General features: G+C 37.5%; 1 protein-coding gene across 1 annotated transcript; it reads right to left on the bottom strand.

The window, feature by feature from the left end:
* Nucleotides 1-5,355: 5,355 nt before the first annotated feature.
* Nucleotides 5,356-17,079, bottom strand: LOC140339269 (C-type lectin domain family 2 member B-like). The gene is made up of 7 exons (XM_072423867.1): nucleotides 17,022-17,079; nucleotides 15,701-15,802; nucleotides 13,189-13,263; nucleotides 11,920-12,000; nucleotides 10,306-10,457; nucleotides 6,822-6,919; nucleotides 5,356-6,728 (listed from the first exon to the last, which is right to left on the bottom strand). The coding sequence occupies exons 1-7, from the start codon at nucleotides 17,032-17,034 to the stop codon at nucleotides 6,611-6,613; spliced, it is 639 nt and encodes a 212-aa protein (XP_072279968.1). The 5' UTR covers nucleotides 17,035-17,079; the 3' UTR covers nucleotides 5,356-6,610.
* Nucleotides 17,080-17,528: the final 449 nt, after the last annotated feature.

Here is a 17,528-nt window from a genome sequence, read left to right as displayed (position 1 = left end):
GAAAGTGTATCTGCTCCAGCCTTTATAAAATCAGACCCCTAGGGTCGGAAGTGCTAGCCCTTGGAAGGATAGATCTGTGTAATCATTAGACATTACAGTAAGACAATACTCAATTACTTAATTTACTTGTGTCTGTGTCTAAACTTCAGCTTACGTTATTCAGCTCTGTAAACAATATACTTTTTATAACACATGGTAAGGAGAAGAGGAAAAGGATTCTAAAGCTTTACCTGCTGTCTAGCCAAAAGTTTATGTTGTTTTCATGTTCAATTTCCAACTTAAACTAAATAAAATCCTTACATTTTTCTGTGCCAAAAATAAAGTCAGAATTTGCACAGGAAACATTTATATAATGGGGGGGGGGAGTTTTTTTTCCCTTATCCTTGACATTATTTTACATATAATGTTGTGCAGTATTTTAAGTAAAAATAATTCTGTGAAATAATCTTCCATAGAGTGTTGAAAGATCAGATACCCAATATATATTCATATGTAATAACAGACTTACCCGCAGGTGATTGGGTGTTTTTCATCTGAGTCTGCTTCAATTGGCCGATCTCTTTTTCCATAGACTTATATATTGAAAGAAAGAGAGAGAGGAGATATAATATGTATGAAACATCATCATTTGTTATAGTGCAAATCACAGAGAAATAAATTCAATAGTCTTTGTGTTCATTACCCAACCATGAGATTCTATATTTTTTTAGACAGTCTGTAAAAAAAAACTCACTTTTTGGTAAATTGTGATCAGCCTACTCAATGTTCAAACCAGAATTTTTTTTAAGCTGGATGGGAAGAAATTGTAGGCGGGTGGCAGCCCCGGTATTGTGACCTAACTCATCAGTGACCACCCGAAAACAGCCGGGTGGTTACTGAAAAATGCTGGGTGGTGAGCCCAACTAAAAGGGACGGGGGAGAACACTGCTACTGTATAATATTTACCCAGTGCTTCAATGACACAGATGAGGATGATATTGTATCCCACAAGAAGGGTAATAATGACCCCTATCCAGGAAGGCAGCCAGACTTTCTTTCTACTTTTATCTGTAGAGATTATCATCAAGATTATCAAAAGCATTCATAACTATTATACATTAATATGGAGAAATTTGGTAGAGACTGTGCAAACATACTCCAAGTGAAAAAAGAAAAGGCATGTAGATGTGTTTTCCTGACACTAAATTATAGAAAATCAGCCATTTCTACAATATAAGCAATAAAACAGAAGAAACTCTTACCTGCTGTCTGCATATCTGATAATACAAGGAGAGTCCTAACCTGTTGTGCTGTGCTGACCGGTCTAATAGGTTTTATGAATCATATAACATACTGTATACATGGCATGACTTCAATGCCAGCCCCCATTTTCTATTTTGGTCACCAAGATGGAGATCTGATCAGTTTGATCTAATCATGAAGGATGGAGTGAAGTCAAAGACATCCTGGATATCAGAATATGTATGTGAGTTTATATGATATGTGTTGGAATAGATTGTTACCTACCTTGGGGTCAAGAATGGATATGAGTCAGTCCATGTGTAGTTATTTCACCCTAAAATCATGGAAGTCACCCTAAATGATTTACAAGGAGGAGGAGGGAAGGGAAGGAAAGAGAAAGAGGGGGAGGAAAGAGGCAGAGAGAGAGAAGGGAAAACAGAATGAGAGAAGGAGAGGGGAGAAAAAGAGAGGGAGATGGGAGAGAGGGGGAGACAGAAGGAAGGAGAGAGGAAGGGAGAATTATGACAGTTGTGCGCGTACCTTTGAACATATAAGGGTGTTGTCTGACTTCCTTTTTTTTGTGTTGTACTAATCTATGTTACTATTTTTAAGATTACAGGTAAAAAAAGAGATATCTAAATCTAATTATTTAATTAGTGTATCTTATTTTTTTATTAATACTTTTACTGTAAAATCAGGTTATCTGTGTTTTATTTGACATATACTTTGCTCACCGTTAAGCACAATAGCTGTATTTCTTTTCTTTTTTTTCACACTTTGAATGTTTTAATGTTCATTTTCAAAGGAATTAGCTACAAATCATGCAATATGCTTTCATTGTAATAATGTTTCTATTAGCAATTGCATTAGCAATGAATGTATGTTCTGCATAAACATTTTCTAGTCCAGTTTTCCACCCTTAACGAGTCCAAATCACATATTGTTTTTGTAAAGATATTTTGAATGCAATCTTTCTTGGGGCATTTTCAAAATATTTTTGCTTTATATAGAAGTGAGGTTTATACATGTTTTGTTTTATTTTTTCTTTTGATATTTACATTTTGGAAAATGCAGTTATCTTCAACAAAGTTGTTTTAAAAGTTGAAGTTGATTTTTTTTATGTGTTTTGTTTTCTTCTTTTACAATCTCCCTGGATCTTTGGCTTTGGGTGATCCAGCAGACCTCCAATTAACAAGTAAATTGTTACTGTTTTTGAGCATATACTTTCTATTAGTTTTTGAAATACCAAAGTCAGCACAGCTGTCTGCATACTTATGGCCCTGATTTATTAAATCTCTTCAAGGCTGGACAGGGTACTTTAATCAGTGAAGCTGGGTATTCCTGCAAACCTGGAATGGATTTGTTAAAGTCATTTTCTATTAGCAAATGTTTTGAATCCTGGAACAGATCCATTCCAGTTTTTTTGGAGCATCCAGGTTCACTGATAAAAGTGTATGCTCTCCAGCCTTGGAGAGCTTTAATATTATTTAAGAGGTGTTTGTTGTGGTGAGTGCAGTTGTGGCTGCAAATGTGACATTGGTGGGTGCTGGACAATGCTGCACGAAGGTGAGGAGCAGCCATCAACAAAACTACTGTCCAGGTCCATCAGCCACAGCTTTTTTTCAGATGCAGCAACTCAGATGAAATGTGGGATAATGGTTTAAAAGTACAGTTCTGCTGTCCCGTCATGTAATCCTCCAACTCTACTATCTTTTTGATGACAAAACCAAAAGAAGCCAGGTTGTGCCAGGGGATAGTTCGTTCTGGCAAGCGCAGTGGTGGCCACAACTGCAGCAATGGTGGTGGCTGGACAGGATCATGCTGCTCTATTTTTCCAAGAAGGTGAGGAGCAGCCAACATCATCCCAAAGTCTTGTATGGCTCTGGCAACCATGACTTTTCTTACAACAGACCAACCTGGATGAAGTGCAATTCTGGCTGTTCCATGATGTCATCTTAGGTGCTTTTGGAGGACAAAATTGCTCCAAAGACAAAAGGAAGCCATGCTGTGCCAGGGATCACAAGACTCCTGGGGACTCCATTAGGCAGAAGATCATTCACACACCGCTTGGGAGTGGAGGAATGTAAAGGGGCATTTTTCACTTATGTGGGATTTCCTAATATTTTGGGGTCCATGTGGCAATTTGAGCCCCTAAACAACAGGAAATCTTGTTTTGCAACCAGAAGCAATATCATTCACTGAATGTGCAAGAAGTCTGTAATGCCAAAAGGAGAATCATGAGTGCAGACACAGGTTTCCCATGCCATGATGCTTTTTTCCTGTGTCAGTCAGCCCTCTACCAGAATTCAGGAGAAAAGCCTGAAGGCCGGTTAGTAGGTAATGTATAATGTAATTACTGTAATACAACTAACAGTAATGGTATTTAACTCCTAAAGACACCTGAGTAGCTGATGGAGGGCCCTGGTATTGTATTGCTAAGTAGTTGCAGTCACCTCAAATACTTTGTATTTGTTCTTTACAACATATTGGTGCAATGAATAACATAAAGAAGAAATCAGTGAATGTTTGCTGTCTGTAAAGCTATTACCTTACTCTACACTATTTAACAATATTGTGGCCATGGGGGAACCCTTGAATTAACTTTCAGGTGTTTAGGACTCCCCTGGTACTATGTCCACAGCTCACAGTGCATTAGTGTGGTGGTCAGAAGGGTGAAAGCCTCCTAACAGCCAAAAAGCTCAGAACTGACCTAAGAGCACAACCCTTTGTAAGAACCTCTATGGTTCCACTGAACCTTGACTGTATATTCATGATAAGGGCAGGAAGGATAAAGACCGAAAACACTTTGAAGTATAACCACAACTATGGTTTGTTTTTTTTGCGGAGCATAATACAACAAGACTCTGATGAAAAGCTGAGGGGGTTGTGGACACCATGGGGATACCTGGGACATTCCAGGGGTAACTGAGCCAGAGGAACAACCAATGTTCTACCTCCAGCTCACATACAACAACAGAGGGATACTGAGATAGGGATGTGTGTGAGTATTTACATAGAATGTATGGATTACATATTTTTGCACATTATCTTTGGGTTACAACTAAACCTGAAAGTCTTTAGTCAGAGCAAGCAGTTTTTATTGCTTTGTGAAATGAAATAGTAGACATCTTTGGGTAAGAGCTGTGCCTTTAAAGAATACATTCCCAGACTGGGGCAGAGTGTATGTTGGTACAGATTTGGTCAAGCATTGCTTGTAAAGCCTGAAAAGCATAAAAAGTACAGTGCAGTGCCATCATCAAAACATGATTTAACATACTGCTTAACACATGCTAATAATGTAATCTCTTCTCTAACAGGAAGATAACATCCTACTGCTGGGAACCTCTGACTCAGACTTCACATTCGTGGATGAAATTGCTTCTGTGTGAAGGAGAAATCAACCCTTATGGGTTTCAACTACCTAGCTGATGTAATAAAGTGAAGACATAGTGGGCCAAGGTCTGATTTGGCATTAAAACCCTTAAACACCCTGGAAAGATGTAAAAGCAATTAAAATATGTTTTGCAAAAAGTATATTTGTTGCTGGTAATTTTGTACACTGGGTACTATTTAAATTATGTAAACACATTAATAATTTATACAATTTGATATTTTCTGAACAAAATAAGTTGAGCAAAAATAACATCTAGTCATTTCTAAGAGTGCTTGACCCTGCTTTTGAGCTTATCAATCAATGTGCTTTGATGTTGTGCTTGGCCACCTGGACCTCCTTCCATCACCATCCATGTAACTCAGCTGGACAACTAATTGACAACCAGTTTGGCCAGGAAGCGAAAGTGTGTTTGTATACAACAGGGCTAAGATCAGGCAGCACAGCACATTGAGAACAAACCTAAAAAACTACTACAAATGAACAACAAATGAGATGTGTAGAATAGTGGCAAATGAACATGAGTGAAGTATGTTAAAGGAAAACTACAGCTTATTCAGCAAATGTCTGTGACTATTAAAAGAAATAAAAACCACAACAATTTATTCATAAAAGGAATACTTGTATATTACATTTAAATACTAATATGAGACAATAAAGACTTTGAGAATGGGACAAAGGCAAAAAAAGGGGGGAGGGGTCAAGTTTAGTGTGGAAACCATGAGTACATTTGTACAAATTCCTTGTGGATAAAATGACAAAACCTTTATTAGGAATGATTACATATACATGGTAAGAAAACAGGTGGAAGAATTGCTAACAACGACCATTATTTTAAAATAGGCAGAAAAACATTGCAGCAAGAGATGTAGATATTAATAATGAAGGGAAAGTATCACACAAATTCATACCATACAAGTAAATTTTATTTATCTCCCCCCCCCCCACACACACACACACACTCACACACAAGCCAATCTGGTTCAAATAGTAAAATTGAAAATGCATATGTATTTACATACATTTAAATCTCTTCTTGGAGAGACACACACGCAAGTGAAGTCATTATATGTCCCTTGATATATGTATTTAAACATCTTGGAAAAAAATGTTTTAGATTTGATTTCTCTAAAGAAAAAAATTTTATGAAATTCAGGGAATCTTAAAAATATTTTGGAACTTTTTTATGCTATTGTGTGATGAGATTATAAAGCGGTAAATAATATAAATACATCTTAATATTATTAGTTTACAATGTTGTAACCAATACACAGAGAAATATGATTAAAACAACAATTACAGCAAATCAACAAAATAAATGAACAATTTTTGAAATGATATGTATGTAATATAACAGCATAGCACTTATCAAAAAACACAAACACTAAAGAATCAAACTGACCTGTAATAGACTTTAGGTGCACACAGAACAGGGACAAGGTGTACCCTAAATGATTGCTAAGACATTTCCATTGACTGAGCTTACCAGACCCAAATAAATCACACAGTTGAGGAATATTCACCTAAATTGGTTATTTTTAGACCACATGCTCATTTATCAATGCTGTAATTCGGGGGGTGGGGGACAAGTGCAGCAATAGATCCCCACTACTGGGAAGGGCAAAGAGCTATAATTCTCAACCAGGGTTCCTTGAGCAATGAGCAGTTTGTGCTTCTCAGGTCAGATTAATAGATACCAATGATCTTTTTGGCTATCTAACGGAGTGACATTCTCCCCAATGATCAGTAATGTCAGAGTAATTCTTCCCAATACTATAAAATAATTCTTTTATTTCAACAAAATCAAAGTGCTACACAAATTTTGACTGTTATAGATAGGTGTTACGTTCACTATATTAGAAATATGACATGAGTTATATAGACCTGGATTTTCTATTGTAGAAGCTAATAATTATTGTTTAGCATGGTGATCGTATAGGACTTTGGATGTTTGTATTGTAGAAGATGTGTTGCCTGTAGTATGTAGCGAGGTATCTGTCAGATCTTCAGGGCTTTCTTCTGACAAATCCAGCTGTGTTTGATTTCACATCGATCAGTTTTATAAAACTGATCATTTTCATTCAACATTGCACAAGTTTCTCCTGATAGCTGAAATCTGGGTAACAAATAACAATGAGCAGTGATGAGTATTGAACATTTTCTGGATGAACAACATTTAGATTTTCAGGGCAGATGTAGATTCACTTACAGGCTGGAATTCACCCATTTCCATTCATCTCCATCTTTGTACAGACCGATCCAGAAATGTTCTTCTGATCGGTGTCTGCTGGATCTGTGTAAAAACTCCTGGAACAACAAAACTACATTGGTCACTATCCCACCGCAGACATACTCCCATATTGATCTTTAAACCAGTCATTCTATTGAGAACAAATGTGCAACCTAAATGTAGCAGAGATCTCATTATTATCTAAAACAACTCATGGATATAAGTGAAAAGCAATCCAAAAAGAAATGTTATGATTCACAGACCAGAGAGGACAAAAAAATAAATAAAAACATGCAAAAAAGTTGCTTTTTTAGGACTTGCTGTTAAGATTATTATGATTGCTATAAATAGAATATAAATAAGTTATAATATGTTAGGAAATGTAAGAACCATCCTATTCACCATAGTGGGACTTTTAAGGCACATCTAAAAATACTGTATTAAAATTTATAGATTTTTATTTTAAACATATTAAAAAAAGAAATATTATCAAAAAAAATCATCAAACATTGTTTTAGTTGACAAAACACTAGACATGGAAGTCTAAAATAACCTCTGTTGGTGACTTAGATAAGTCTCCTATATGAATCTCCCAGGGGAATCAATTGCCCATTTTGTGTGTGATGTGCTATGTATAGTAATATGTTAGGCAGATGTTAGGATAGAGGCTAGTTTCTTGAATTTACTTTTGTTGTTTAGTTTCCTTTACGTGGGTTGAATATTTCCTTATACTGAGTGAGGCCAGTGGCCATTTTTGTGAATGGATTCTACATTCTACGTCTTTTTCCCTATCACTGGTAGAGAATACATTTTTGTGTGCAATGGAAGCAAAATCTGTAAGTTGAAATACCCAAGGAAACTTGGAACTTGAGTCGTGCGACATGGACTTGAGTCCGACTTAGGTCACCTAATATACTATTTGTGACTCGAGTTGGGGATTTTTTCCAGTGACTTGCGACTCGACTTGCAGTGAGTCTTCTGTAACACCGCCTTCCTTCCTGCCTTTCTTGCATTCTAAATCCACAGCTTTCTCCTCTGACAGCTGAAGGGGGAAGGGAGGAATGTGGTGTTACAGAAGACTCACTGCCTTCCTCCCCATCCCCTTCACCTGTAGAGAAAGCCAAACTTAGTGGACTTAGAATGCAGGGAGGAAGGCATTATTATACCAGTTGTTGCAAACAACTTGATAAATGGAGTGACTTGATTTGGGACTCGACCTGAAAGAATTCTTGGTGACTTGAGACTTGACTTGGGACTTGATGTCAATGACTTGGGACTTAATGTCAATGACTTGGTAATAGATGTCAATGACTTGGGACTTGACTTTGACTTGAAGGGTAACGACTTAGTCCAACCTCATAAATGTTCAAAAAAAATAATGTATTGTTTTTACACATATAAATCCACTGTATAACATTTAATACAGTTATTTTGTATTGAATTCAATACAAATGGATTTTTAATTTACCGCCCTGCCGGCAACGTATACACGCACCGACATCACCGGGAACTCATAGAGTGCAGAAGACGCTGGAGGAAGAAAAAAGAGGACGCAAGGAGAGAAAGAAGACACAAAAAACGCGGGACGCCAGCAGATCGGGTTAGACTTACAATTTACAATTTTTTCCTATAGGTTTACCTACCCCTAGAATCAGGGTTACCGCCAAGGAGGTTAAGTAAGGTTGCTAGGTTAACATTAACACACCCATGGATCCAGCAACCAGAGCATCAGCATCTCAAGTAAGAAATGGCAAAGCAGGTAAAAACAAAGTTGCAGCAAAGGGGGGTTTTAACTAGCTATTTTTATTATTATAATTAATAATATTATTAACCACCTGGGCGTTTCACTGATGTCTAGATTTCTGTACCAAAAGCGGTTTATATACTATAAACTGTATAGTAATATATTTTTCTAAAACACCTGCCTAGTGTCCAACAGTCCAACATCACATACCTATAGACAAAACCACATAAATATATTTTGTATTATCTTGTATTGGACTGGATACAGGACTTTGTATTGAATCCAATACAAAATATTTGAATTTCCTGCTACGACCCCCATCGACGGGCGCATCCACGGACATTATCAGAAATCGCCGAGGGATGCGTATGTGAACGCCGGGTGTTCTAATTCTTTCCGAACTTCCGTACTTTCATGCAAAAAGTGTTAACTTTTTGGCATGGAAATTTATTTTAGATTGTAGGCTATAATTCACCGAATTACTCAATAATTAATTATAATTCATCGAATTACCGCATAACTCACCAAAATATGCCCAAAATTTTTTAAATTTAATAATAGAATTTTTTTTTATAAAATATAAAAAACAGATCTTTAAAAAAAAAATTATATATATATTATATAAAGATTTCTTTGTATTGGACTCAATACAGCTTTTTTCAATTGAGTTCAATACAAAGTTATTTGAATTTCCCGCCTGCACCGATGCATGCAGCGACGTCACCGGGAAACCCCGGTGATCATCACTGCACTCGCCGGGAGAAGACAGAAGAGGACAGACGTGTCCGGAGGAGCTGCGGGGACCGGGTGAGTATATTCTTACAGTTGTAATCCGATTGTCATAAAATGTATGACAATTGGATTGCAATACAACGTTTGTTTATATTTTTAACCACCTGGGAAAAGTTCGGGTTTAACACTTTTTTCAAGTGTTTTTACCCCGAACTATGTCGGGTTTAACGCCCAGGTGGTTAATAAACAGGATTTTTACAGCTCCAACATATTATGCAGCACTGTACATTAAATAGGTGTTGCAAATGTCAGGCAAATAAAGACAGCAACAAAGGAGGAGGAAGGACTCTACTTTCAATCAGTGTTATTTAGGCCAGCAAATGTTCAATCCAAAGGCCCTGATTCATTAAAGCTCTCCAAGCCTGGGGATAATACACTTTCACCAGTGAAGCTGGGTGATCCAGCAAATCTGCAATGGATTTCTTCAATGTCATTTGCTATTTGCTAGCAAATGCTTTGAATCCATCCCAGGTTTGTTGGATCACCCAGCTTCACTGGTGAAAGTGTATTATCCCCAGCCTTGGAGAGCTTTAATGAATCAGGGCCAAAGAGTCTATACTCACTCACTAAGATTCAGAGAGCCCATTGACAAAAGTTTTAGGTAAATGCTATTGTCCTTCTTAAAACAATCTGGTGCATCTGCCCCTCCACTGCAGCCAGCTCATTAGGAGAAAAGCAGATACTATGATATATGTATTTTATTGTTATACACATTTATATAGTGCTGCCATATTCTGTAGCTCACTAAGTGTCACTAACTGCCTCTTAGATGAGCTCACAATCTAATGTCCCATCCATAGTCATTACCAAGTTCCGAGGACAATTTCCGGGAAATTCAAGCTTCAACCTTGTGGATTTTGGTAATAGAATAAAGCTGGAACAATGGAGACTACCCCATCTCACATCTATTGCACTATTTAACCATACCTGCTGCTCCCGGTCCTCCATGACCAGTAGATGGGCTCCCATCCTGATGCATGCGTCTCGACTCTCATCCCATGATCTGTGTTCTTTTCCATAAGAAATGTAATAACAGCTCTCTCTGTGCCCCAACCAGCCACCGGGACACAGGAAGCACTCTACAAGAAAATATGTTGATTGTTTTTAGCAATTTTTTACCTTCAGGAACACATTTTATGCAAAAAAAAAAAAATCTGGCCTTCACAGTAGCTCAGAGGTTAGCACCCTGGCCTTAGCAGTGCTGGGTCCCAAGTTCGAATATCATGCAGGACACTATCTGCATGGAGTTTGTAGGTTCTCTTGTGTGGGTTTCCTCCGAGGACTCCGGTTTCCTCCCACATTCCAAAAACATGCAGTTAAGCTCTTTTAAAGACATATGACTATGGTAGGGGCATTAGACTGTAAACCCCTTGGAGGGACAGCTAGTGACATGACTATGGACTTTGTACAGTGCTGCGTAATATGTTGCTGCTATATAAATACTGTAATATTAATAACAATAATTCAGAACAGGTATAAAATGGCAGATTATATTTTTGCCTGCCCATATTTCAGGCCACTGGTCCGACCATATGTCCTCCTGCGGCAAACCCCTACACATGTTTTTGGAACCAAATGTGGAGAAGGAACTCTTCCCATTAACATTAGGCACCTAACCCTTGAGGAAAAACATGGCACCTAGTATGAAGAAGAGGATACATTAACTCCCACAATTTTTTTAATGGTCAGTTACAGATTTCTATAATCCAGAGAGAGGGTCACTTATGGTATAAGAAAGGTACATTTAATATTGAGAATGAAATAATAAAGAACTATGTTAAGAGTAGCACCAATTTAAGGACTGCTTTTGTAGTTATAATATACTTAATTTGTTTTTGCTATAAAACGCCTCCTTTTTCTCTTTATTATTTAAGCTCCAAAAGGAACTCAAACTTCAGCCTTATTTTAAAAAAATGAGTGATTGTTAATGGGAATATACCATCTGCCCTAAGAAGTAGTTTGGCTCTAATATAAGAAGTGACAAGTGATGTTTTACTGCAACATTGAACAGCTGTTTATTACTGAACTCCATCATTTTAAAGTAGTACTAGATAGCAACTGTGCCATTTGGGAATGGTTTGCAGCCAATGCTTTCCCTGGGTTATCCTGTGCTTTCTTGGGGAAACTGATCCCTAGAGAGAACTCTTTATGGTTATTATCGCAATAGAGCTCTTGAGGAAGTAGACATGAATCTATGAAACGCGTCAAACAATTATCAATTGAAACTCATTTATATAATTTGTGTTTTATAATGTTTTTAATAAATCATTTATGTAATTATAATTATGTGCATGTATTTTGTTTTATAAAGTTTGATGTCAAGAAAGCTCCTATGTATGTACATGAGGGATGTGGGATCAGTAGAAATACAAACAGCTAACCTGTATGTATAATTAAAATTCCTATCCATGGTCGCCTACTCTCTAGGATGTACGTTGCCAAACCAAGGCAATCTTTGTAAATCCAGAGTTGGCATTTGTTCACCATTCTAGTTATTCTCTAGCTAAAAGGATCACATGGCCTATAGCTAACAAGACTTACCTGTAGATTCCCCATTCGTATTCACACAGAGCTGCTTCTTTATTTCCATTAATTTCCTTCTCTCCTCACTACGAAGCTGATCTAAAGAAGAAAGCAAAGGAAATACAACAAAGGAATATAACAAAGGAAATATAACAAAGTCTATTTGTACTGTATGTCATAGAGGTCTTGTAACCCAGACACCCCAATATTACAGCCCAAATATTCCAGTTTATAAACTGCATTTTTTGTCAAATATTTCAAAGTTGCAAAGACAACTGTTACAGATAAGGGATTCAATGGAGAGAAACAAAACGAAATGCACTGTCAATACATTGTTCTAATTAAAAATCCCTTTTCATGGGGAACCCATTGAAATAACTTTCAGCTCTTGGGGTACCTCTGCTCTAATTTCTATATCTACAGCTCACAGTATATTAGATTGCCGGTCACCCTTATAGATAGCCAAAGAGGTATCAGTTAAACTAGCCCAGCCCTAGCAAACTCTGGAGTGACTCTAGGGATCCACAGAACCCTGGTTGAAAAACACTGCCACATAAGAAGGGATTCTCAGAGCACTATGGACTATGCACTTCAAACGAAGCCTTTTAGGCATGCCGTCTATCATTAAAACCTCCGACCTGGCCTTATGATCAAAGACATTGCTGAATTATTAAACCATGTGTGTAAATTTCAGCTTAAGCTATTCAGCTCTGTAAACAACACATAGTAGAGAGATGGAGGTAGTAGGGCCTTCAGCTCCACCTGCTGCCTACATAAAAGATTTTTTTTTTTTTTTTCATATGCAATGTTTAGCTAATAAAAGTTGAATCATTTATATTTTTAGCTCTGCCTATAATATAGAGAGAATAGGTCTGTTGTATTAAAGTTCTCCAGGACTGGGGAAGATAGACTATCATGGGAGAAACCAGGTGACCTAGCAAACCTGGAATGGATTGAAAACAATTGCCAACTAATAGCAAATGATTTTTAAGAAATCCACTCCACATCCACTGGTTTGCTGGATCATCTAAGGTCTCCTAAGCCTTGGAAAGCTTTAAATTATTTGATATTATTATACCTTTTCATTGGTACCTTTATCCTTTTCTTCCATTGTACATATTTTGGTTGGTATTTATAGTGACTGCCTTCATATAAATAAATACATTTTCCATGTACATTTCAAAATGTTCCGTTAGCTCAAATTGTTATTGGTCTGAGTTTGTTTTTAATTCTGGGAAAGAATCTTCCATATGGATGGTCAAACAACCTTTTAGATCTTAGACCTACCAGCAGATTGGGTGTTGTACACCCTTGCCTCCTTCCACTGGTTGATCTCAACTTTCAAAGACTGACTCTTATGAACTGGAAGAAAAAGAAAGAGGTTATGCATTGAGCTTGATTGTTTAGGGATCTCCACGACTGGAGAAGGTAGACTATCATGGGAGAACCTGGGTGATCCAACAGACTGGAATGGATTTCTTAAAAAAAGTTTGCCATTTTTTGGCAAATGTATTTAATTCTGGACCATATATATTCCAGGTTTACTCAATTACCCAGGTCCTTCAATGACAGTCTATCCTCTCCAGTCTTGCAGAGCTTTCATAAATAGGCACAATGTAAAAAAAACGTGTTAGAAGAGTCATCATTTATTACAGTGCAAAAAATTATTTCTTTGGCTTTCTTCATCAACCAATTGCATTCTGAATTTCATCAGGCAGAGAACATTCCTTTATAGAGATTGTGTCCCGCCCACTTAATATTTACAAATGTTTGTAAACTTATATACACAAAAATAGGTCTGCGGATTCTGAAAGTGCAGTTAGTTTTATTCTATCACGTCAGTTTTTTTATCTACAGTTTATAATAATGCGACTACTGTAGCGTGGATTTGTATCAGCTATTCATTTTCACATAAGACAGTGTGGTCAGAGGTTGTGCGCTGCTCTACGTGGTGAATAAGTAAAATTTATTTTTTTACCTACACACGTATTTCCTTTCTTTCAGATCATGTCTGGCTCTGCTGTTTCTCATCCTAAGTGCCTAAACAACCCCGATTCATTTTGGTATATCTGTGGGAGTTTCACCATTCCCAGTCAAAGGTCGAACATCAGCACATTGGTAGAGCAAGCCTATTTGGCATATTTCAAAGGTAAACTTGGTGAACAAGATATGCCTTGGGCCGCTCATAAGGTGTGCAAACAATGTGTCGAGGGTTTATGGATGTGGACAAAGGGAACACGTGATAAGATGCCATTTGGTGCACCTATGGTTTGACGTGAGCCAGGAGATTATTTCAGTGACTGTTACTTTTGTATAGTGAAACCGTCAGGACATACAAATGTAACATAGAGTATCCTGGTCTACCATCGGCTATACGCCCAGTGGCTCATTCAGATTAAATCCCAGTGCCAGTTTATTACACTACCCTCTCTTGAAGAATATGATTATGGTGATGAAGTAGGTGACAACAATGATGAAGAGTTTCAAAATAAGAAGGATTTAACATGATTCGGGACTATCGAAGAAGGCTTCAGAACTCCTAGCATCAAGACTGTATGAGAAAAATTTACTTGAAAAAGAAACAAAGGAATCATACTTTTGAACCAGAGAAGTTGCATTTCTGCAGTACTTTATAACTGACAGTGGCTTTGTGTATTGCCATAACATACCTGGTTTAATGGAGGAATTGAGAATTCCAATCTATAATTCAGCTGCATGATGACTATTCATCGATCGCTCAAAATGGAGCTTAAAGTGTGTCCTCCTTCACAATGGCAATATATTTAGGTCAGTCCCAATTGGACTTTCGGTTTCTCTTTGTGAAGAATATGCAGGCATAAAGAGAGTCATTGAGTTGTTGCAATATCACCAACACAATTGGATCATCTGTGTTGACCTTAAAATGGTATTCCTTCTGTCCTTCATGGCCAGCAACACCGACACACCAAGTATCCCTGTTATCTGTGCATGTGGGACAGCAGGGCTCATGAGAGGCATTGGGTGGAAAGGAATTGGACTCCAAGATCTGCCAAAGAACCAGGTGATCCAAACATTCTACATGAGCTACTTGTTCATTCAAAGAAAGAATAAAATATACCGGCCTCTGCACATGAAACTGGGTCTGATGAAGCAGTTTGTTAAAGCTTTGCCAACTTAAGGGGAATGTTTCAAGTACTTCATTTTTGCATTTCCTACCTTGTGATTTGAAAAAATAAAGGACGGTTGTTTGATGGTCCACAGATTCGGCAGCTCATCAAAGGTGAACATTTCATCAGGACAATGTCAGAAGTTGAAAAGAATGCTTGGTTATCATTCAAAATCGTTATCAAGGATTTTCTTGGACACACACAAGCAAATAATTACACAGAAATTGTCCAGAAACTCTTGGAGAGCTACAAAATGTTTGGTTGCAATATAAGCATCAAGGTGCATTTTCTGCATAATCTTCTTTCTAATGTCCCGGAAAACCTTGGTGAAGTCAGTGATGAGCAAGGTGAACGATTCCACCAAGATTTGAAGGTCACGGAAGGACGGTATCAGGGTAGATGGGGTGTACATATGATGGTGGGATTGTCCTAACACTGAACACTCCAGGAAAAGCTAAAAGCATATATTTTTACCTTTACCACTTTGTCATAGAGCAACAATAAATCCTTTTTATGAACAAAAGAAATTTAAATAAACAGTACATTCAAGTTATTTCATTATTTTTCATTGTATGTAAAATGTAAATGTTTTTTAGTAAAAAACAAGTGTAAGATCTAACTCAACAAACAATATGTTCCCCAGTGTTGTTTACCCAATGCTTCAACGACACGGATGAGGATGATATTGGATCCCACAAGAATGGTAATAATAACGCATTTCCAAGAAGGCAGCCAGAGTTTTTTCTTTCTTTTATCTGTAAAGATTATCAAAAAGCACCAAATATAATACATCAGTATGGATAGGATCACAGGAGATCTGAGAAAACATATCCTAGATGTAAAAAATGTTTAAAAAAATGTAGTTTTACATGTAGAATACATTTTTCTGACTGCTCTGACTAATGATTACTTTTGAGTTCATAGAAAACTTGCTTGCCAATTTAGGTGACAAGGCTCTGTTCAGCGGCTTTGCAATTAACAAAAAAAATCAGCAAGTGGCTTTATAAAATGTGTTCTCCTTACCATTTAGAGAATGAAGCTTTTAAATTTACTCTCTGATAGCTTGGTAAATAGAGGAATTCATAGTCGACTCATTGGCTGCAAGATGCCAAGGTTCCAAACTTGTTAAAGCCCCCTTTGGCTTCCCCATCAACAAATTTGGTAATTCTACATTGTTCTAGGGTTCAAAGCACCAATAAAAGGACTTTTTATTATTATTTTTAATAATTAGGATTTATATAGCGCCAACATATTACGCAGCGCTGTACATTAAATAGGTGTTGCAAATAACAGATACAGACAGTGATATAGGAGGAGAGGACCCTGCCCCTAAAGCTGCGTACACACTTCCAATTTTTGTCGTTGGAAAGGATCTTTCACGATCCTTTCCAACGACAAGGGAGTGCACGATGCATGAACGGTGCTGTACATACAACACCGTTCTGCTCTATGGAGAGGGGAGGGGGAGAGCGACGGAGCGGCACCCTGCTGCGCGCTCTCCCCTTCCCTTTCATTAGGATCGGCTGTCGTCCATCGTCCGTGGATCCGGCAGGTCGGTCGTCCGGACGATGGACGACACCGACTGTACACACGCCAGATTTTTGCCCGATAATTGGCCGATGCCGATTATCGGGCGATAAAAATCTGACGTGTGTACGTAGCTTAAGAGCTTACAATCTAGTAGGTGGGGGAATTTACACACAATAGGATGGGAGATAATACTTTAATACTATATTTAGCCTAATATTTCTTGAAGCTGCTGCAAATATATTTAATGTACAGCTCTGTGTCACATGTTAGCACTCTATAAATTCTGTCTGTATATTATACAGGGGTAACCTAATACCTGTACATGCAATAATATATTTAGGGATTTTGCAATTAAATCGAAATGTTGGCAACTGTATTTTCAGGACATACATTTCTTATCTTTGCCCACCCCTGCTCATTTGATAAGGAAGAAGAATCTCTTACCTGCTGTCTCCATTTTCTATAACACAAGTAGAGTCTTGAGATGCTGTACTGCAGTGACTGGTCTGATAGGTGTTATCTATCTTATAGCAAAAATATAAGTGTGACTACAATGCTAGCCCCCAATTTCCTGTTTGGTGATCTAGGTCAAGATCTTTTCAGTTTTTTTTTTACCCATCAAGAACTGTGTGACGGTCATCCCTTCCTGTCTATCAGAGTATGTATGTATGCGAGTATGTATGTATGTTTTATATGACTATATATGGGCATTAGATTGTCAGCTCCCTGGGGGAAATGGCATGTCAACGTTACCTAAAACTTGGGGAGTCACTCTAGTTTTTTATTATGCCATTTCAGCCTTTTTGATGCTCAAATCCCTCATGAAATTTCATTCTCCTGGGGCCCCTTCATATTTTGTTTTTCTACGAATTGTCTTAATGTCTTTGTTCTTATTCTGTATGTATGGAGTTTGCATGATGGCATTGCTTGTGTCCTGTACATTGGATGTAA

Source organism: Pyxicephalus adspersus, chromosome 10, assembly GCF_032062135.1.
Source record: "Pyxicephalus adspersus chromosome 10, UCB_Pads_2.0, whole genome shotgun sequence".
Lineage (NCBI taxonomy): Eukaryota > Metazoa > Chordata > Amphibia > Anura > Pyxicephalidae > Pyxicephalus > Pyxicephalus adspersus.
Note: the sequence above shows the minus strand (reverse complement) of the source record. Positions and strands in the feature narration are given on the sequence as shown.